General features: G+C 34.9%; 4 protein-coding genes and 2 non-coding genes across 10 annotated transcripts; all 6 read right to left on the bottom strand.

The window, feature by feature from the left end:
* Positions 1 to 805: 805 nt before the first annotated feature.
* LOC7465431 (probable folate-biopterin transporter 2) lies at positions 806 to 4611 on the bottom strand. 3 transcript variants are annotated; one of them, XM_024590656.2, is made up of 6 exons: positions 3681 to 3826; positions 2695 to 2964; positions 2337 to 2596; positions 2114 to 2209; positions 1870 to 2040; positions 806 to 1768 (listed from the first exon to the last, which is right to left on the bottom strand). In XM_024590656.2, exons 3-6 carry the CDS (start codon positions 2574 to 2576, stop codon positions 1178 to 1180), a joined length of 1098 nt encoding a protein of 365 aa, XP_024446424.1. In that variant the 5' UTR covers positions 2577 to 2596; positions 2695 to 2964; positions 3681 to 3826; the 3' UTR covers positions 806 to 1177. The 3 variants fall into 3 exon arrangements, with proteins under 3 accessions (XP_024446424.1, XP_052304853.1, XP_002324921.1); XM_052448893.1 differs by having other exon boundaries at positions 2695 to 2875; positions 3681 to 3813; XM_002324885.4 differs by lacking the exon at positions 2695 to 2964 and having other exon boundaries at positions 3681 to 4611.
* A 1830-nt stretch (positions 4612 to 6441) lies between these two features.
* On the bottom strand, positions 6442 to 10036 carry LOC7458430 (ubiquitin C-terminal hydrolase 22). 3 transcript variants are annotated; one of them, XM_024590235.2, is made up of 4 exons: positions 9427 to 9571; positions 8850 to 9293; positions 8208 to 8326; positions 6442 to 7721 (listed from the first exon to the last, which is right to left on the bottom strand). In XM_024590235.2, exons 2-4 carry the CDS (start codon positions 9239 to 9241, stop codon positions 6949 to 6951), a joined length of 1284 nt encoding a protein of 427 aa, XP_024446003.1. In that variant the 5' UTR covers positions 9242 to 9293; positions 9427 to 9571; the 3' UTR covers positions 6442 to 6948. The 3 variants fall into 3 exon arrangements, with proteins under 3 accessions (XP_024446003.1, XP_002324922.2, XP_024446002.1); XM_002324886.4 differs by having other exon boundaries at positions 8850 to 10035; XM_024590234.2 differs by lacking the exon at positions 8208 to 8326 and having other exon boundaries at positions 8962 to 10036.
* A 1076-nt stretch (positions 10037 to 11112) lies between these two features.
* On the bottom strand, positions 11113 to 11194 carry TRNAS-UGA (transfer RNA serine (anticodon UGA)). The gene has a single exon. It is a non-coding gene; the product is annotated as a tRNA-Ser (tRNA).
* Positions 11195 to 11491: 297 nt separating this feature from the next.
* Positions 11492 to 11573, bottom strand: TRNAS-UGA (transfer RNA serine (anticodon UGA)). The gene has a single exon. It is a non-coding gene; the product is annotated as a tRNA-Ser (tRNA).
* A 2721-nt stretch (positions 11574 to 14294) lies between these two features.
* On the bottom strand, positions 14295 to 14959 carry LOC7458431 (probable steroid-binding protein 3). The gene has a single exon (XM_002324887.4). It carries the CDS (start codon positions 14766 to 14768, stop codon positions 14466 to 14468), a length of 303 nt encoding a protein of 100 aa, XP_002324923.1. The 5' UTR covers positions 14769 to 14959; the 3' UTR covers positions 14295 to 14465.
* A 1068-nt stretch (positions 14960 to 16027) lies between these two features.
* Positions 16028 to 20105, bottom strand: LOC7458432 (uncharacterized). The gene is made up of 6 exons (XM_002324888.3): positions 19827 to 20105; positions 19679 to 19735; positions 18281 to 18434; positions 17428 to 17525; positions 17251 to 17316; positions 16028 to 16369 (listed from the first exon to the last, which is right to left on the bottom strand). Exons 1-6 carry the CDS (start codon positions 19953 to 19955, stop codon positions 16331 to 16333), a joined length of 543 nt encoding a protein of 180 aa, XP_002324924.1. The 5' UTR covers positions 19956 to 20105; the 3' UTR covers positions 16028 to 16330.
* Between the last annotated feature and the right edge of the window lie 1144 nt (positions 20106 to 21249).

Genomic DNA, 21249 nt, shown 5'->3' with positions numbered 1-21249 from the left:
GGACCCTCCTGTTCTTTTCAACTCCGGCAGTCATTGCTATTCATCAGTTTGCGTTGCAACTGGCAAAGTATAGTGACCTCGGAGTTGCAAAGACTCTTTTGCACGTAGTTTTCTTGATAACCTTTTCTTTCGCAGTGTTGCTCTTCGCCTTCCTCTCATCTTCCAGAAGATCAGAAGCATCTGACGAAAGCTCATCATCTAAAGTGCTGCGACGCGTTTAATTTTATATCAGAAAATATTTATAATCAAATATTTTTATGATTTTCTATAAATTAATAGTTTAAAAACAACACAAATTAATCTATAAAAATCATGCTAAAGAGAGCCCAAGTCTCGTTCTTGTTAGGTTCTTAAGTTTGCCAGCAACATCAACACTACACTAGTATACTGTATATTTACAAGAACATGTTTCGATCTTCCTCCCCTAATATTTAGTGAAGTCTCGGGTCAATGTGTCAATGGCCATCCACCTGCAGTATGTTTATGTATACTTAACCCTATTACCTTTGGAAAAGAGAAGAGATGGCAGGTTATGTTAAAAGAGTTCCACTCTTCTCTTGGCTAACAAATCTGCTTGGGACACCTGGTATAGTATAAGATGCTTTTTGCTTGAAAATACATGAAAATAACTTTTTTTTAGTCTTTTTTTTTTTCATTAAAACCATAAAAAACACTAAAAAAACATCAATTTAATGTTTTTCCAAGCCAAACACTTTTAAAACACATTTCCAAACTAAAAAACAAAGTGTCAGCAGAACCTCAATCCATGAAATTTTCGAGTAAAAGCTGAGAAGCTTAATGCAGCTGCATAAAAATATTTCTTGAGCTTATATAAATCAACTCTCAAGTGCTCCTGCAGTACATTTTTACATACTAAAATTCTCTAGTATTTGCCTACAAACGGAATCAAATGATTGTGTTGAAAAAATACAAAATAACGTTCCTTGTTTGCTAATTCAGGCATCTTTTCTGAACTCAATCTTATCAGGTTGAACAATGATTTCAAAAAATAAATCAGAAGATGATGAGTGCAATTATACGTTGCGCTGTTCGCAGCAGTTTCTTGTTTCAGATCCCCCAAAGTCAGTAATCTGTGTTCTTGAGAGATTTTAGCATAGGCCTCTGTATTTGCACTAAGAAAACTTGAACATGTTCAGTTTGAACAATCTTGTTTAAGCTATTTACCATCAACACTGCTGACGAGGGACACTAATTCGATATTCTCATTTTCAGCCTCCTCTTTTGCACCTAAGATTTCAGTTGGAAGTATTGAAGCGTTGGGATCACCTCTCGGAATAAGAAATAGTAAACAAAGTGGAGTGACTCGCAATATGTTCCGGGTCAAAATGGCGATCCAGAGATTATCAAATCTTGTCCGAGTAACTTTTAGTAAGTGAAGAATAAAGCCTCCGCCCCATTGAGATGAGAGGAGTCCAACGTTATCAATTGACATTAGTAGAGCAAAGAAAGTGCCTTCAATCCCAGGGGGGCAAAGCTTAGAACTGAGCACAAGAAGGGGCATCCACTTTAGCCTTCCAATCATCTGAGAGACACTCTCGTCAATGACAATGAAGAAATAATCTGGTATGCTGAATTTCAAGTTCAAACGCAGCACCAGCATCAAATCTAGCATTCCAGACAAACCAAATAGCAATTGAATCCAGAAAAGTAGGTTTCGAAATGGGTGATCCTTCAGAACATTTTGATAGAGTAATGCTCCTAAGAGAGATCCTATCGAACCAATTGAGAATATGAAACCAACAGTCTCCTGCATAAGAGGGCATTATGAGTAGCTATTTACCTAGTCAATTTGACAATCGGTTCTCAGTTCTCTTGACGGTCAGGGAAAATGAATGCAGAACCATGTACCTGAGAAAAAGATGGACCCCCCTTTGAGTCTGTGTACCAGTAGAACAAGCCTTCATGGATATCTATGCTCAATGCGATGGATAAGTACATATAAACACATGGTCTCCACACATCTGGGAATTTCAAAGTTCTCCACATTGCCTTACCGGCATCCACAAACTTCTGGTTTACCTGAGCAACAAAGAGAAACATAAGAATACGAAGCTAGAAGTGACAAAGGGTGAACAGAAGCTGCAAAGAGTACCTGTCTATAAGAGAAGTTAGGCATGAAGGGCTCATCAAGCAAAATTCCAACTAAAAATACGAGTCCAGCTGGAATTGATAGCAAGCCGAACACCCCCTACCAGGGAAGAGGAGGAAATATCATAGTTTTAGTGTGCAAACTGATTTATTGTTTTAAAGAAAAGAATGAAAAAGCGAAAAGAAAGTGCTGGGGGAATGGACAATGAACTTAAACAGCAGTCAACCTTAGGGCCAATTAGGTGCACAAAAATACCACTGAGAGAGAATCCCATTAATGCTCCAATGGATGAACTGAGAGCACACAAGCTTTGCATGTCAGCTGCAAGGGATGGGCGAGTATTGCTATTCTGAGCCACACAGGCATCGATGGTTACATCTGCTATCGCTGCACCAGCACTACCAGCCGTCAATGACAACAAAGCAAATGCAATATGGAGGTTCTCATGGAACGACAACAAGAGCATGGAGACCACGCCAAGCAATCCTGAAATTTACATTAGATGGGTAAAGAGTTAGTTTTCTGACCTATTATAGAAACTAAACACAAAAAGAACAAGCTTTTATTAACAAATGATAACGTACTGGGAAAATCAAGTAGATTCCTATTTTGGATTATCAAGAGTTCTGGATTTAGAATGAAGGCACCGCATACTGTCGCTCTTTAATGACATACAGAGAGCATTTGCTTCATTCTACAAGGTAAAACTAGTATAATTCATAAGGCCACAAAAGATGCTCCATATATGTCTCAGAAAACCAAGTTCTGCACCAGAAGACATAAGCATCCCGTCACAAGATGGCCACACCAATCATGGGATATGTGGCTCAGATGAGAAGTTATTTATCCTCAACCTGTTTAGAATAAACACATCCTACCCATTTAATCTCTCCTTCAAGATATGCTCAATTATTTCAACTGAGATGATGATTTTCTGAAACAGTTACCTAATTAAGTAGATATTAATCCTCTTAAATTGAGTTAACTTGGGAACTATAGATCACACCCTAAATTGTGTCCGCATGACCTCCTTCGAATATGCACATAACATGTATGCACAACTCTATAAAAAAGAAGTAAACTTCATAAGAATCACTCTAAAAATTCAGAAACACTACTGAGTCTTTCCCTTCTTTTAAAGTTCCAGCAGCATACACATCTCACTCCCTGTATGCCACCCAAGTTCAACGAGACAATTGATACGTGCCTATTGTTACTTGGGCATAGTTACTTACACTAGCCACTTTCATTCTCACCATATCATACAAAACCTTCAAACACTTCTACATAAAGCATGCTACTTAAGAAACTAGAGTGCCCAGGATTAAATTTTATCCTGCACTTAAAAGAGGAGCCTAAATTTCCACTTTTTAAGGCATAATGTCGACCCATATAGATCGATTACCAGGTGCAAGATGAACGAATAATCCAACAAAAGCATACACAAGTAATGACAAGTTATAAAGCATCATTTACAAACTAAAATTGAAGAATGAAACCAGCAATACCACAAAATAAGATCTTTGCACAGTACATTCAGATGCAATGAGAGCCCTAGGGTAAAATTTACCAGCAAAGATGAAATAAGGCCGCCTCCGGTACCCTAAAATTGGAAGAACATCAGTGAGGAGACCCCAGAGAGGCTTGACAAGCCATGGAATTGAAATGATTCCTTGGTAAATCTGTGATTCAGAAGGCTGCACCTTTTGAACATCCTTCATGTAATAGTCAGTGCCAACACGATTAAAAGCTCCACCAAGTCCTTGGTTTATGCCATACACAACCAATACACCAAATACAAAACTCCAATGTGTCTCATTAGCGAGCATCTTGAACCAATAAATTGGCGTCCAAAAACAGTCAAAGAACCCTCCTTTTCGTTCATCTTCTCCCCCACCAACCTCACTACAGGCTTCCAAATTTTCACCCTCCACCATAACTCACTATTTTATGACAAAAAACAGGAGAGAAAAACAACCTGATCACCTCAAAACTCAATCTTTCCTTAACTGTGCATCTTGCAACTGACTGAATTCCTATAAAAAAGTAAAAACTTTTTTACCTGGGCTCAACTTGAAAGCTCCCAAGACACAAATTTTACTAACAAATCAACAAGTTTCCTTAACCTTGCAAAATATCTCTGCAAGATGTACACTTTCCAAGGAGGGTACAAGAAATGTGAATGGCAACCCAGTTCAAAAATCAGTCGTTTCTGATCTAGGCTTCTTCAAATCTAAAAGCCTAGAAGCTAGTGTCTCTGATCTCTATTGGTTTTTGTAAGGATTGATGATCCACAACAAGAAGACAGATCTTTTCAACATAGAACAAACAAAGAGGAGGCAGTTTCAATGTAAGAGAAAGATCCCTTGCTAATTACCATATTGACCAATCAAGCTGCTAAACCAGAAGATTAGTACCTGAGCAAGATTTTCATTTGCAAGAAATGGCTGCAATGCCCTATAAGGCAATACTTACCCAAAAAATCCCAAATAAATATAATTAAAAAAATCATATATGATTGGCTACTTTTTTTGTCCTTGTGCTGAAACCAATCAACTGCGAAGAAATCAGATAACCATTCTTTTTACCAACTACGACATTACACGTGGCGGACTCCCATTGCCCCCCTTCAAGTAGGGACAGGTTCAAATGGATCTAGTTTCGGAAGCGCATGTCATGCCTGATCAAGAGAGGATTTTAGAAGTCCAAGGTTACTTTAGTAGTTGCCAAATGGGACAAAAAAAAGAGCAAAAGTCTGCTGTCGGTCTTGTAGAGTAAATTATATAATTTAGTCCCTATTATTTAGAAGGAAATTATTAATCCATCCTTATATTATCAAAAAAATATTAAACAATCATTTAACCATAGTTGACGATTCTTTACTTCATTAATTTTTTTTTAAAAAATAATTGATGCATTTATTTATTAAGATAAATCTAGAATTATATACATTAATAAATATAAAAAAAATTATTAATTAGTTATGCCATCATAATACTCAAGCATATGATATTACTCATACATACGATATTACTCATGCATTGTCATATGTAATTTTTTGAAATCTATTTTCTTAATTAGTTGTGCGATAATAATAAACAATCAACAGGAAATCCAATGAATACAATTATGGAACAAATGTGTATTTTTTCATCAAAATCTTCCTTTTGATTCATGTAATTTTTAATTTTTTGAAAAAAAATTATTATTTTTATAAGATGCATAGTATTGAATAAAATTTAATAACAATTTTTTTTAAAAAATTGATGATAAAAATAATCACTTAAAATCCATTTTCATAAGATATTTATGATCAAAAACATAAAAAGACTACATATTGGTTCACATATAATTATTGATGAAATGATTGCTAACATTATAAAAAAAACTAAAATATTATTTGGAAATAAATTTTAAATTGAATAATATCCAATGGAATAATATCTTAAATATAATTTTATTTATTAAAATTTAATTAATCTTGATTAAGATTTCAAAAAAAGCAACATTCAATAATATTTAATAGAATAATATTCTAAATATAATCTTACTTATTTTATTTGAACGAATTTTAATTTCAATTGGAATTTAAGAAATAAAAAAAATAAAGAAACCCCTATAAAAAAAATAATTTTAAACAAAAATAATTTATTTATTTTCCCAAACAATGTTCCCAAATGTTACGTAAAGGATAGATCATTTGGAGTTTTAGAGCCAATTGTGGTGTTTGTACTTTTTGTTAAATTAAGTTTTTAATTTTTTATTTAAAATTATTAATTTTTTGATATTTTTGAATCGTTTTTATTAATGTGTTGTTATAAAAAATAAAATAAAAATATTATTTTAATATAATTTTTAAAAAATAACTAAATTATTTCTTAAAAAGAATATTCATTCATCTTGAGGTCTGGATTCGAGTTACATCAACGATTTGTTAAAAAAAGATGATATATTAACATCCGCTTTACCATTATGACCTGTGGTGTCATTGAACCAATGTTTAGGTAAAATCAAATGAGTCAGTGTTCATGCTTTTATAGGGACAAGCTCAAATCCTCTCAAACAAGTTTGGAAATGCACTGTATTTGGCTGGCTGCCCACTTCTCCCATGAAACTCATGGGTTAATTGATGACTAGCTGGGCAACTAGCTTGGCGCAGCGGCTGGCATTCTTACAGCAGAGCAGAAGGCACTTTCAGTTTTTACCTACACCTTCGGATTTTGTCAAATTGCACCGCTTAGCAATGAACATGAAGGGCAACTTTCTCTCGTTTTAGTAATAGATGAACAAAGCTATTTGCAGGGATAGAAAACCAAGATAGCGCGTGAACATGTCTGCAAGTTATAGCTTCTTTGCTTTTCATTCTTGGAAACCAATAGTTTACACAGCACATAAAAGAAACATATGCATTCAGGAATAAGTGATTGCATTAGTTGCTACATAAAATTTATTCTGAGCATGACTGGCCTGCAGTCAAAGAATTCCCATAGAAAATCATGAAAGGAGAGCCACGAGAATCTCATACGAAGAAGCGAGTTGCTTCTTCTCTGCCAAAATTTCTCAAAGCGTAATGCCAAATATTCTTTAAGAAATAATCTGGGGATGATTCAAATTGGTATCCAATATCTTGTTCAAATGACTGGTCTTTAAGAATCTGCAATCTTGATTACTTCTGGAGGGTTTAGCCTTGATAGTAGCAGTGCATTATCATTCCAGGCCAAGTAAATTGATAACCAACCTTGGCCATTTCTTTCATCTCACAGGCACAGATAACCAACCTTGGACGCATTTGGCAAAGTCATTTCACATCCTGGCAATCACCACAATTAAAACTGTTGTTAGCAACAACCAGCAATTGGAACAAATGGGTCCCTCCTTGTGGATATTGGCATGCAGCTCCAATCCTCATTTGCTTTGCAATAAAGCATCTTCTGCACATAGAAAATCATATAGCATTGTGCTGCTCTCACAATTCTCTCATCAACTTCAGTAATCCACGCGTCATCGCACTTGTACCATTGGTTTTGTAGGCGCAGATAAGTGACATAATGACCTGAGTCTAGCATCCCTGAATGAGTGACAACAGCAAAAATCTCGAATTCTGAAGAGATATCTGGTTTGTCACTCTCAAACCCAAAAACTCTATTTCCAAACCTGTTTCTGACAATTGAGGGTGATAAATATGGGGTCATGTCCAAAGAAAAAGGAAACTGCAAGTACCAATCAATTTTTCTTGACGATCTTCTCAGGGAAGAGTGCTCGAACCGCTTGATATGTAACGACAAGACCAATGGAAGCCTTTTAATAGACATTTGTTTCAACGAGTCCCTCTTTTCTTGACAATTTTGGCAGTACAGTTTCTGGTCAGACCCCAACCTCTCAGGCCTTGTGAACAGATCCAAACAAGCCAAAAGGGTAGATCTGCCTGTGTCCTCTCTAACAGACTTGTTAGCCACATTCACTGTAGAGAAGTTGGTTGTGTCCATGTTGAGCGAAATATCAACACAAGGGTCATAAGTTGTGGAAGTAAATCCACAAGTTGTGCAGGTCACATCAGATCTCAACATCCCTGAGAAAACCCTATGAGCAATACATTGACAACCTCCATTATCTACACAAAAAACATCTGTATATTGTAAGTAAATCAGAGTAAAGATAAGTTAAGTAAAATTCACCACTGCATGAACCATCCCCTAGCACCCTGGATACTGCAAGCAAATCAAAGTTGTTTTTTTCTGTCCACAAGTTATTTCACAGAAATTGGGAACAAGAACAGCAGCATATCCTTGTACCCATATCCATAGTCATTCGCTGAAACCCTGCTCCCACACCCTCCTCAACACAGACTCGAGGAATCAGCCTCCAAAATTTTTAGAATAAAGTGTCTAATATATCAAATACAGAAGTTATCTTACAAAGGAAAACTACTTGGTAGAAATCCCAAATATACTCTAATGCATCTAGGAATCATTTTCTAGGTGTTAGCTGATAAACAAGAGACAAGAAACCATATATCATCTCTAAACACCATCATCTGATAAACAGAACACAACACAAAGTAGAAAGTACACCATATCCCAGAACCTAGAGGCATTACCTTTATTTGAACTCCTCTCCTTTCCCTCTCTCTCATGGATTCCATCTAACACTGAAATGAAGAATTCATGAGCATCCTGCTGCTCGTAACTAGCTAGATTTGCTGAATGCTGCCACCAACTTCATATAGAAACAAAATTTCATTACTAAAGCATAAGTCATCTCCAAACATCTGCTGGGAGATTAAATGGAAGGCCTATGAAAGGATCTAAACCACATTCAAATCAATATCAAAATCCGAACAACAAACAGCTCAGCCACTACACCATCACAGAAGACTTCCGATTACAATCAGTGATACACCCAAGGCACAACCAATTCCAGCACAAGATAATGAGATTTCAATCAGAGATCTAAGAGAAGAGAAGAAAATTTGCTTAAAATTCCTGAAGACTCTGCTAGCGGTGGGATCCAGTCTATTTTAACATTGGAGGGAAAAATGAATCTAATAAACAAGCTATGTGAATGTACTAAAATTTGTAAGAGAAAGAAAATCAGAAAGATTACGTTGCCTGTCAACGGTCTAAAACAGATATGGTAGACAATTTGGCATGAATCAACCAACAAAATCATGATAATGAGAATTGATTTGCTATCAAAACACACTGAAACTAAAGGGTGCATACATATAACAATGTCAGACCTGTAAAGGAACTGAGCTGGACTATAAGGAGTCCGATCCCCTGAGTACACAGCTGAGAAAATAACACCAAAATCACAAGCCAAACACAATTGATCTGATGATCTTTTCTTACAAGTTTCGGGGTCGTGTCTCTCACTCAAGAAGTAATTCCTGAATGGTGGTGCATGTAGCAATGCCTGCAACACAGAGTTCATGAAACAAGTACTCCCCAAATTGTTCAGTCCTCTCAATCCCAACGGATAGCACGATTTCGCCCTTCGATCCATCATTGAAACCAGAAGTTTGGACCTTTTCAAATCCAAATCCACCACTGGATTCAACCTCCTCCTCTTGCTTGATCTCCTCATCAAATCATCAACAACACTATCATGTGTCTTACTTGGCATATCCATAATATTTTTAGACACGACAACCTTATCAAAATCAGGATCATAGACCTGATCACTACATAAACAACAATAAAGTTCCGATCTTTCAATATCAACAGCTATATCATGACCATTCTCAGATTGAGCGTGCAAAAGGGTGTGGTCTGAACAAGACATTGAAGAACAAATCAAACACAGAAACAGTCTACCTTGATGAAACCCACTACAAAAACGGCATGTGGGCATCTTTGTTTCACACATTTTAATGCTTGTCTTTCCATATGGACTTGCTTTGAGCCACTTTTGAATGGATTTGTATCCACTCAAGCCATGCCTCAGTTTATAATCTGCAAGATGTTCACAGGGTTTTGGGTTTGCAAAAACAGAGTTCCTTGTAGCCATGAAAATAATTAAGGTAAAGTTTTGATCTTTTACCAAACAACAAGGACTTATTAGATCAAAATGACAAAATCAATAAAAAAAACAGTTACTTTGATGTTTCGGTTACAAAAAGACTCAATCTTTAAATAGAACTACCCAGAAGAGATAATAAAGGAGAGGAAGGATCTAAGATTAGATTTGCAAGTTTGTTATTTTGATGGGATTTTCTAGATTTGACGAAAGAGAGATGATGATGATGAAGAAGAAAAAAGGAAAGCTTGGTGGACCTTTAGGGAATGACTTGAAGAGAAGAGATTCTATTTTGTTTCTGATGAGTAGACAAACCTTCGGTTTCTATACAAATGAAAAGACTGTGTTCACTCCTTTACGGGAATCTGAACCGTCCATTTTGTTGACGAAGATACCGTCCGGGAACGGGGTCCGAATCCTTGGCAAAAATTTATTTATTTGGAATTGTTTGATGTATTAATATTAAAATTAATATAAAAAATATTATTTTAATATATTTTTAAATAAAATATATTTTAAAAAATATCCATTAACACAATACTAAAAAGAGACCGGTCAATAATAATTTAGCAGGCAGAAAAAACAATATAGAGACTGGGTCAATGATGTAGCAGGCACCACTTGTCCATGGCTGCTTCCATGGATGATTAGGGTTTTCTACAGAGAAAGGTATGGAATGGGATATCTGAATACAGAAGAAGGTGTTAGTGCTCAGTGGAAGTTTCTTTTGAAAGTGAGAGGATAATGGCCTGTTACTGTTAGGGCATTCCATGGGACTGAGCTTGGACAACCTAAAACCTCCAGCAATTATTGATTCAGAGCACAGTTCTCTCTGGTTTATTTGGCTGGCATCAAGATCTAAGTTCTGTTTTTTTTATTGGTTTAGTCGGAAGTAGAATACTTTGGAGATTCATGATTCTTATAGTGATGTTGGAGTTAAATCTTTGCTTTTAATTTACAATATTTAAATTTTGAAAAGTTGTGTTAAGCTATGGACGGTTTAATGAATTGATCTAAAAAATTTAAGATTAAAAGTTGTGTTAAACCAGACACAAAAAATACAAAATAAATTTAAATAGTAAAAATAGATTGTAAAATCATAAGAAATTTTAATATATATTAAAAAAATACATGCTTTAAATAAAAATTCATACATAGTTCAAGTATTTTAAAATTCATATATAATTTAAGTATTTTAAAATATATGATTCAAATAAAAATTTGAATAATTCATACTTTTTTATTTTCAATACCGATTACTATTATGCTAACATTAAGGCTTTACTCAAGAAAATTTCTGAAAATAATTTCATTACCTATCCAATTCCGTCGACTAATCGTAAGTTGGAAAGAAGTTGAATGGAGAAACCTTAATGGAGGATCCATGCAAGATTAAAAAGTACAGGTACCACATTAATAAAATCTGAAAACTTCAAGGACCAAATAAAAATACAATTTAATCTAGAAGTCAAAAGATAGAAAAACGTCGACAGCAGGGTTCGAACCTGCGCGGGCGAAGCCCAACAGATTTCAAGTCTGTCTCCTTAACCACTCGGACATATCGACTGTTTTATTTTCTCGTGTCCCTTTATTAACATATATATATATATACGCTCTTTGCTTCTCATTGCCTTTTAACCCCGTTTGGTAACTCTGTTAGAGGGTAGTTTACAGTGCTTTTGAAAATGCGTTTGGGTTATAAAAATATTAAAAATAATATTTTTTTTATGTTTCTTGGACGGTTGTTATGCTGGCAGGGCATGCAGCTTTTTAGGCTACGGGTTAATTTACGATAAAGACACTGCGTCTACAGTGTCAGGTTGTATATGCTACGAGTACGAGGGCATGAAAAAAAACAAAAAACGTCGACAGCAGGGTTCGAACCTGCGCGGGCGTAGCCCAATAGATTTCAAGTCTATCTCCTTAACCACTCGGACATATCGACTTCTTGTTCTGAATGCTACATAAAACATAATTAGTTATTTTATTAGTCTATGAGGGTCTAGACAATGATCAGAACGCTGGTCCGTTAACGGGATTTGTCCATTGTTTCCCTTTTTCACGTCCTGTTCCCTTCATTTCTGCCTGGAAATTTAGTAGTCTCTTTAGAATCTACTCGAGAATCTCGAATGAAGAATTTGAAGAGGGTCCTGGGAGGTACTAGCTAGGGCATCAGGCAATGCAAGTACAAGAAGCTTATCATTTCCCTGATCAATGGTTACAAAGGTTTATCATTGCAGGGGTCAATGCAGCATGCAATAGCAAAATCTGACTAATAAATCTGTTGTGAGTAGCACTTCTGCTCTCAACATGATGGTCTCAGGTTCAAATCCCATTTTGAAAGGAATTTTACATGTTTGGGGGGGAAATGATTCTTTCCATGTACTGAACTAATCTGGCACACATTGATTTTGAGTTTAGTCTTCTGCGTAGTACCTCTTATGAAAGTGAAAGTGCCCCAGTTCTATGCAAGTATGGATAACTATCATGGAGTTGATCTGTAGATCATATTCATCAAGAAACTGTAGAAAACATCACAGCATAATCTGTTTCAGTCAACCATCTTTGATTCATTAAGACACATGGAGCCTAAAACTGCCAATGTTAGGAAACCCTAGTGTTCATCTACCCATATAACAAGGTACCAGCGAAAAAGCAAAGCTAGAGATGCCAAGAAATAAGCAATTCTAGCAGTAAACCCAAGATGGAGGTAAAAGGGCAGGCCGGCAACTCAAAGTAAAAGATCGAAAGCATCAAGGGAGTACTCCAGATCCAAAGCAGCCAACAAATCTTGAGATGTATCAACTCAAGAGTACAAAACCAAAGTACAAAGAAATTACCCTGAATTTGAAGCAGCCAACAAATCCTGAGCTAGTTATTCATCATCCATCCATCGATTCATTCATGGATTATTAGCATAGACATAACCCTCCTTGCCCAAACCAATGAAAATAGCAAAACTTACCAGTCAACATAATGAGACGCATGCACGTAGAAACAAAAAGATGCTAGGAACTTAAGAAATAAGGCATCCAACAACATGATGCTTGGCCTTCTCCCAGTCATTAAAGCCTTCAGGAGTACGGCCTTAGAATCCAAATTCTCACGTGCTAGTTTATTAACTCGAGAAGGCTAAATTGTTTCTAGTGAAAATAGCAGCGCACACACTAAAAATCCAAGTGCCAGAACTTTCTCTGAGAAACTAATAAGAATGATCCTTATCAATGGTCTTTCATCTTAAAAACAAATGAAGTTTAAAACAGCCACAGAACATCAACAATATCTATATACTCCATCTCCGTACATCTTGGTTTGCTGTCTTTTTCTTCTCTACAGAGATTGGGGAAAACTAATTTCAACTACACTTAAAAGAGTTTTGATTCACTAAAACGGGGGAGGATAAGCTAATAGTTAAGTCACCATATTCATCCATCCATCCTTCCATGGATTATTAGCATTGACACAACCATCCTCGCCTGAACCGACAAAACAGCAAAAAGTACCAGTCACCATAATGAGATGCATACGCGTAGAAGCAAATAAAAGCTAGGAACTCAAGAAATAAGACATCCAACAACAGGGTACGTGGCATTCTCCTAGTCATTAAAGCCTTCAAGAGTAGGAGATACATCTTCATCCTTAGATTCCCAGCTCTCATATGATAAATCACTTGATAAATGAGTCTGCTTCTGAGTTCCAAGTCACATTCAGATCACTTCAGCACTAATTAATAGTTCCTACTTCTGCTGCTACTTGAAACATAAACTCAAAAGACATGGCATGCGCATTCAAGAAGGCACGAGTTCTCAAATATCACACATAACAGCATGCATAAATTGTTGCCATTTGTAAATAGCAACACCACACACTCAACTTTCTCCAGGCAACTGATACGAATGTTCCTTATGAATGGTTCTTTCATACTAAAAAGGCTTCAAACAAATCAAGTATAAAACAGCCATAGCACATCAACAAATCAATTGGAAACTTCCCACGAGTCAATTCTTGTGAAGTATCACTCACTTTTCAATATACAAATATTTATAAACCCTGTCCCCATGTTCGCAACCTTTTCCTTACAGATATTGGGGAAATCTATTTTCAAGTGTGTAGGTTCATTCATATCTAGTCAATGATATCCACCATCAGGCTATTATGGAACATTACAAAACGCTTTTACAACTCAACTAAAACTTAATAAGAACTTCCTAGTTGAACAACATGAACTAAACCATTGCTGAAAATGGACAAAACTCAAAAGTTGCACTTCCTAATAGATCCACCAGTCAAATATTTTCCTATTCAAAGCACACGCCTGTTCTTTCAGCAGCAACGTACTAGCATTTTTTCCCACCAACAAACAACCACGTCTGCAACACCTCAAAATTGATCTTTCTACTCCATTAATTGTCCATAACAAGTTAAGCAAGGATTGCAATTAATCAACAAAAGCATACACCAGGGAACAGACAAAACAATCCCCACAAAATGAATAAAATCAAGTTGCAAAGACCAAAAGGTATTGCAAGCAGTAAAGAAAAAAAACAGCCAAACTATCAAAAGCCAACAAAGCAAACCAGCCATTATCCCCTAGAACAGCACGACTAATAGTACGAAAATAACATAATTTCTGAGTAAAGCATTAAACAAACACAAAAAACTCAACTTCACACAACCCAGATTTATTCATTAACCCCCAAATTGTAGACGTTACACACACACACACACAGCCTTCACTATCCAAACCCAACAAGAACATCAAAAGTCACAATCTTTTACAAAAATCATATAAACCCATTATTGGAAAACACAAATTGACCACACTGCTCCGAACTTTCTAAGACACAACACGACCAACAACAGGGTACTTAGCCTCAAACTTCTTTTCCCAATCATCAAGCACACCAATCTCCTTCTCAGTAAGTCCATGTAATGAAGAAGAGATATCTTCATCATTTTTGCTCATTTTAGCTAAAGCCCTGCTTGCATCCTTGCCTGCAAACATTGCATAAGAACCACCTGGTCCATAGAAGCTTTTGCCCGTTGTCACATCAAAGACTCTTCCTTTGAGTGCTACATATATGGGGTTTGAAGGGTTTGTACCATTGTACTGAAGAAGTTGATCTGCTGTGAAATCCATTGGTGCGTTTTGGTAGATGACAAGATAGAGAGAGAGCGAGAGAGTTGTTGGTAACCTGTTTATCTATCTGCGGTTAGTTTTTTAACCACATGTTAATGTTTGGACGTCATAGACCCAACTTGGATGTTGAATAGGAAAGGAGTACGATGAGTGAGCAGAGTGAGTGAGTGAAGTTATAATATATTTTTGAAATCATGATCTAGACAAGATATAGTTTTAAATTCATGAGACATGGGGTTTTCTTCATGTTTATCCAATTAAGTCTAGTTAATCCATATGAATTATTAAATACTCAATCAAGTTATATGAGATCATCATCTTTTTTTTATTGAATTAAAAATATAGAGACTCTAATTTTTCGGATTGTTTAACAAGTATGCAAACAGTGAGAGGCTTTGAGTTGAACAAGAGGTTTCCTTCTTAACTAATGTCTTTCTCTTTAACCACACTTCTTAACTAATGTGGTAAGTTATAATTGATGGTTCTTTAATTATTTCAGCCTATAAAAATAAACTGGATCTATTCGATTTCAATCTGGGTAAGAATTAGATTCATTTCCTATACTGCCGCAGTGATTGTTTGTGCAGTGAAGTTAAATTTTTTTTTTATTTGTATTTTTATATTGTTTTGATATGTTTATATCATAAAAATATATATTATTTTATTATATTTTTAAATAAAAAAATTAAAAATAATTTTTATCATTTTCCTGCATCCCATGTAAATGATTACTGTATAAATGATTACTGCAAAGATTTTTTAAAAATAAATTGTGTTTAATATTATAATGTATGATATTTTTTTAATAATATTTTTTAATTAAAATAATATTTTTTCAGATTTTTTTTATTTTTAATTTTAATATAACAAAACAATTAAAAAACATTAAAAAGAAAAACAACAGTTTAATAGATTTTTCAAGTAAAGCAATTTAAAAAACTTAATTTTTTATTTGCTTTAATTTTTTTTTTTAATATACTGTTATTAAAAATAAATTTTAAAAAATAAAAATAAAAATAAAAATAATTAATATAAATTTTTAAACAAAAAAATATTTTAAAAACTAATCATTAATCGCTACATCAATATTAAACCCATAAAAAATAATGCCAATACTAGCATATACGTGACCGTGATTGTGAGCTAATGAACAACATGCCGTCATCCTGGTACTCAGAGTCAAAATCTGCTTCTCCATTTCCTGTGCAAAATATTTCTTCTCTCTCTCTCTCTCGAAGACAGAGCTTTCGGACACATCATGGCAGGAAATTTGGGAATGTCATTAATTTTCCAAGATGGACAAAATTTATCACAAGTACAAGAAGGACTATTAGTTTATTACCTCAAATTCAACAATGATCTACTTTATGCCATAGCTACAAACCCAAGCCTGTTAATGTCTGATTGGTTTAAGAAATTTAAAACAGCCTAAACAGTACATTGTCATGGTGACCACACCCATGAATAACAAGCCACTAGCCAAGAATAGATCCAAATCTGGTCCTGCCATGGCAACTTCTTTTTCCCCACCAGATGGTGAATGATGATATAAAAGAAGCGCATCAGCGCAGAGGAAAACCACCACCTGAATATTCAACCTCCTGGAAATTAAACAAGAAAGTACACGAGTGTTAGTAAGGTTCCTAGTCCTAGAGGAGAGACTTCAAAAACATTTATGCTTCCAAATTTGACGACATAAAACAGTTTTTAACTAATTGCTGAGTCTTTGATGAGGCAACGTGCAATCATTTAAGGGCAATTGTAGCATCTCTTCGACATGTGAGAATCTTTGAATGAACTACAAACCCCCAGTTTGCAGAACGAAAGAGCAGAGCATAGCAATAGTCAAGATATGGACAGACAGAATCACAGATCATTGGTCCTTGGGATAATGACTGGAGGTTATAACCAGCAGCCAGTTGTGGCAGTCTCTGGTAGAGATTGCATATAAAAACAAAAATACAAAGCATGAGCTTGGTTGGAACTCTTAGGACCCATCTACAGAGCTTGAGTAGAAGCCGAGCAATCTCCTTTCTCCTTGGTTTTCTTAATTTACTCCACCAGGCTTCATAATTGGCTCAATTCTGTATTTCTTTTCTTGTAGAATGTAAAAATAACTACTGATTCAAGTCAATGCTCAAGCATTTAAAGAAAGAATAGTGGCACAATCCAGTGAAAGGAGATGGATAGCAATAATAGGTAACACATTTTGCAGTATCCATGTCCTTGCAAAAATAACAAATCTTTTACTATAAATCAACACACTGGAGCCATATAGTCCAAGTGGCAAAACCTTTTAAAAAGCCCTCAGTCTTAAACGTAGAAAAACCTTCTACTCCAACCAGAAGTCATTTACCAGACAATATAAGAACATGCAAACGAATTGCAGCACACAAAAGGAGGATGACATGTAAGTTCTGTCTTCTCTATTCTTTCTTTTTAATGCTTAATTGCAACTTGAAATTGGGAAGAAGAAATGAACCTTAGCAGGGGGTAGGGATGAAACCCAGTCTGATACGTGTGTAGGAAGAAGTCCCAATGTGTTAAGCTGCAAAAATAAAAATAAAAATTGAACATGAAAACAAATTGTTGGATATACTTGCTTTGAATTTTCTGTTGTTCTTTTTCTTTCTCAAAAGAAGCAGAAAATGCATCTTACCTTCCAAATACCCAATGCTAAACCACCCAAATTTAGGGCAATAAAGATTAACTTAGGTGCAAGAAGATCCACTTTACTGTCTTTGTATGGCTCAAAAACTGCAAGCAAAACAGAAGGGATTGATGATCAGATTACGAGCTTCACGACATAAAGATGCAAATGCCAGCTATTATGGGAACCTATCTAATACCAACCCACTCTAAAAGCATGGCAGATGCAGGTACAAATTTTGACAAGGAAAGTTAGTGAATAAAACAAGGTCAATATGGAAAGAGCCAAAAAGACAAAGGCCACATAATAGAAAATAAACAGAATAAAGATAGTTTAAAACAATACTCTGAAGGTTAAGTTCAGGGAAATTATCGAGTGAAAAGGAAGGGTCTAGTTAGATTGCCCACAAAATGATCTGATTCTCAAGTACAGATTAAGCAGTTGATGAACATTGATACAATCCCTCTACGATATATTCTTTATAGGAGCTGGATAGTAGCAAATAATATCATATTGGAGGGAGGACAGGGTACTGGTTTGAATTTTGAATAACATCTTGTATTGTTAGAGAAGTTCCCAGATATAGAGAAAAAGAGAGTGATAGAAGCAGCTTGATTTCTTCCTAAAACCTACAGTAGAATTCAAAGATTTTTAGAACATACAGAATGCCTGCTTAATTTTGTATTGCCTTATACCCATAAAGGTTTGGCAGAAGTACCATGAAGGCATGAAAAACTTGATGGCAGACAATGTGTGTTGTCCCCCACTTTTCCTAGATTATAATTCCAGACAAATAGAAACAAGGAGCAGAATAGAGAAACATGAAAAAGAGCAGTAAAAAATAGGACTCCGGCCAGCTTACCTTTCCCAACTCCTTGAAGAGCACCTATGGGCTGCCAAAGAGCAGAAAAAGTAATCCCAATGCTAAATAGATGCACTGTATTTCCAGCCATCCACATCATGAAACCCATCATTAGCAAGTTCTTGAAGGGGGCTTGTGCCACTTCCCAAGCTTTCTGTTTACATATCAAAGATGATGTTTTAACAATACATGCATTTAAAAACTTCAAAGAAAATAATAATTCAGAAACATGTAAATCAAAGTAATTTATGATCAATGAACAGCACAGAGCTGTACTTAACAGCTTGCAGGAAAAAAGGCATATGCGTCCTTTGGCCATGTCAATTTTCTATGAGCAGCCAAACCTGAAATCTATGGTTTACTACTTGTTTCAAGATTCAAAACAGTGTCATTCAAGACCCCATAGTTGTGACCACTCAGCTCACAAAATCCCTCTCTCTTTCCCTCATTCACAACAACATTTATTGCTGTTCCCTTATTCACCCAATTTCCCTATCTCCATCATTGCTGCTTTTAGCCATCGCCTTTTATCTTTAACAACCAGCAACAAATAAACAATATCCAGATTCAAAACAAACTCATGAATTTGACAATCGCATTTTCCACAAATTCAAACTTCCACACCATACTAACTTACAGTGCCTTCACTCAATCTTTTCATGATCATAAACTAACACATTAACCACTATCTCTTCTAAGAAAACAAAAATCACATTGTTTTAATCCATCTCTTACACAAATGTAAACTCCAACATGCTTTGCAGCTTTCCAACTTACAGAAATGTGATTGGTGCAGGGTTTTTTTCAGTGTGCCAAACAACTTCTCTGTTGAACCTCTCAAAGAGATGGTTAAGAATTTTGTCCAGTTGACGCTATATAAGACGTTGCCATTGCAGAAGGCACTGAACAATTCAAAGTATATTGCTATTCGTAATTGACTGGAGTTTGCAATAGTTATTTGATTCTTCAGTTGGTATAGTAATTGCTTTGTAGCAGGCTTGAGCAGCCTGCTAAGGTAAATGAAATCTTCATTCATCAAACTGTGCTATTTTGCCAAATATTTTTGGCTACTAAGCTATTTTTTCAAAAAAACTACACAAAATAATCCTCATAGTAACTCCCTTTTATATTCTACCCTTTTACACACTACCCATTAAAGATAAAAACTTGAACTTGTTAAGACCCTCTATAAATAGAATATCAACTTTCTTTACAGTCCCGTGCATCTCTGAAGCTACTAAATGTAGTACTCATAAATCGCGAAATTTCTCTTATTTCTACGCATATAATAAATCAACAACAAAAACCCACAATTTTTTTTCAATCAACAACAAAACCCCAGATTTTTTTTTTAAAAAAAAAATTAACCAAAAAATAAAAAGAAAAAAGAAAAGAAACCTGAGATTTCCAATTAGCTTCAGCATCCTTTTTTTGCTTGGTGACGGCCGAATCATCCTGCAAAACATATCACAATAAAAAACCCACAAAAACAAAAAATTAATCAAATCAAATCAACAGAGAGAGAAGGGGATTATGGGAACTGTACCTGCTCTTGAGAGGTGCGATAGAAGCCAGGAGGATCAGGGATATCACGAGAAGAAGGAGTGGTTGAATTGTCAGTGAAATCAACGGCCCATCTTCTCCCTGATCCCATCACTGCTTTCCCTTTGTCCATTCGATTGGTTTTGCAAATTCAGTCAGATTCGACTGTTTTTTTGTGTGATCTTCTGATATTTTGGAGCTTACAAGGAAGAGAAGAAGAGTGGCGGGTTTGTAAACGGAAGTCTCTTAAAATAACAAAAAACGGTTCGGTTTTTTGTTATGTCATATGTGTTTGTGTTTTTTCTGATGAACTATAATTCCCCCCTTGTAGTTTCATTAATACTCCACTTATATTTCAATAATTTATGATTTTTCAATCATACCCCCGTAATTTTTAAAAAGTTATCAATTTTCCCTTACTATCTTTTTGCATGGTTGAAAGTAAGATTGTGTTTATCTTTGAATTTAAAAAATATTTTTAATTTTTTTTGAACTTTTATTTGCTTTAGATTAATTTTTTTTATGATTTTGAATAGTTTTGATATCTTAATATCAAAAATAAATTTTTAATAAAAAATTATTTTGATGCATTTTCATGTAAAAATATTTTATTTAAAAAATAACTGTAATTACATTTACAAACACTATATAAATGATATTTTAGATCAGGTTAATCATAAATGATTTTAAAGAAATAGCCCTACATCAAGAGAATAAATCCAACTGGATAAGATGATGTTAGAATTAAAAAAAATAAAAGGAGAAAGAGCAAATCTTCATGGCCACAAGGCCAATCCCTTAAAGTTATCTTATTTTTATTTTTTTACTATTTGATGACTAAAAAAAAGCTTGTTTGTATCTATAATAGATAAATGCTATCTTATCTCACAAAAACACCTGAAAATATAGAGAATCTCAAAAGCAATTGTTTTTTTTTAAAAAAAAAAATAGGTCATAATAATAAAAAGAAAAAAGATGATAGTGGGAATTTTAAAACTATAGGGGTAGAAGTAAAACATTGATGAATCTATATGATAAAAAACAAAGTATACCCTCTTTTATGACCTTTTTATCAATGGATGAAACCTAATATTTGCCAGATATGAATTTGTGAAGGTATCTTCAGTGTCTGGTGTAGTCATTCCTTCCCCCATGCAAGGGGGGGGCAAAGGACATAAATGAGACTTTGGTTTGATGGCCATAGCCTCTTGGTAATGCTAGGAAGGAAGATAATTTGATTAAAATAAATTAAGATTAAAACATGATTAATTGATGCTTAGATTAATTTAACAAAAGACTCTTCCCACATAAATTAAAATAATTTGATTAGTAACTTGATTAATTGATGCATTAAGACACTCGGTATGATTGGTTTTTTTTAAAGGTATAATTCTTTTAAAACATAAATCACACCTCACAAAAACAAA

The sequence above is a fragment of the Populus trichocarpa genome, chromosome 18, assembly GCF_000002775.5.
Source record: "Populus trichocarpa isolate Nisqually-1 chromosome 18, P.trichocarpa_v4.1, whole genome shotgun sequence".
In the NCBI taxonomy this organism is placed as follows: Eukaryota; Viridiplantae; Streptophyta; class Magnoliopsida; order Malpighiales; family Salicaceae; genus Populus; species Populus trichocarpa.
Note: the sequence above shows the minus strand (reverse complement) of the source record. Positions and strands in the feature narration are given on the sequence as shown.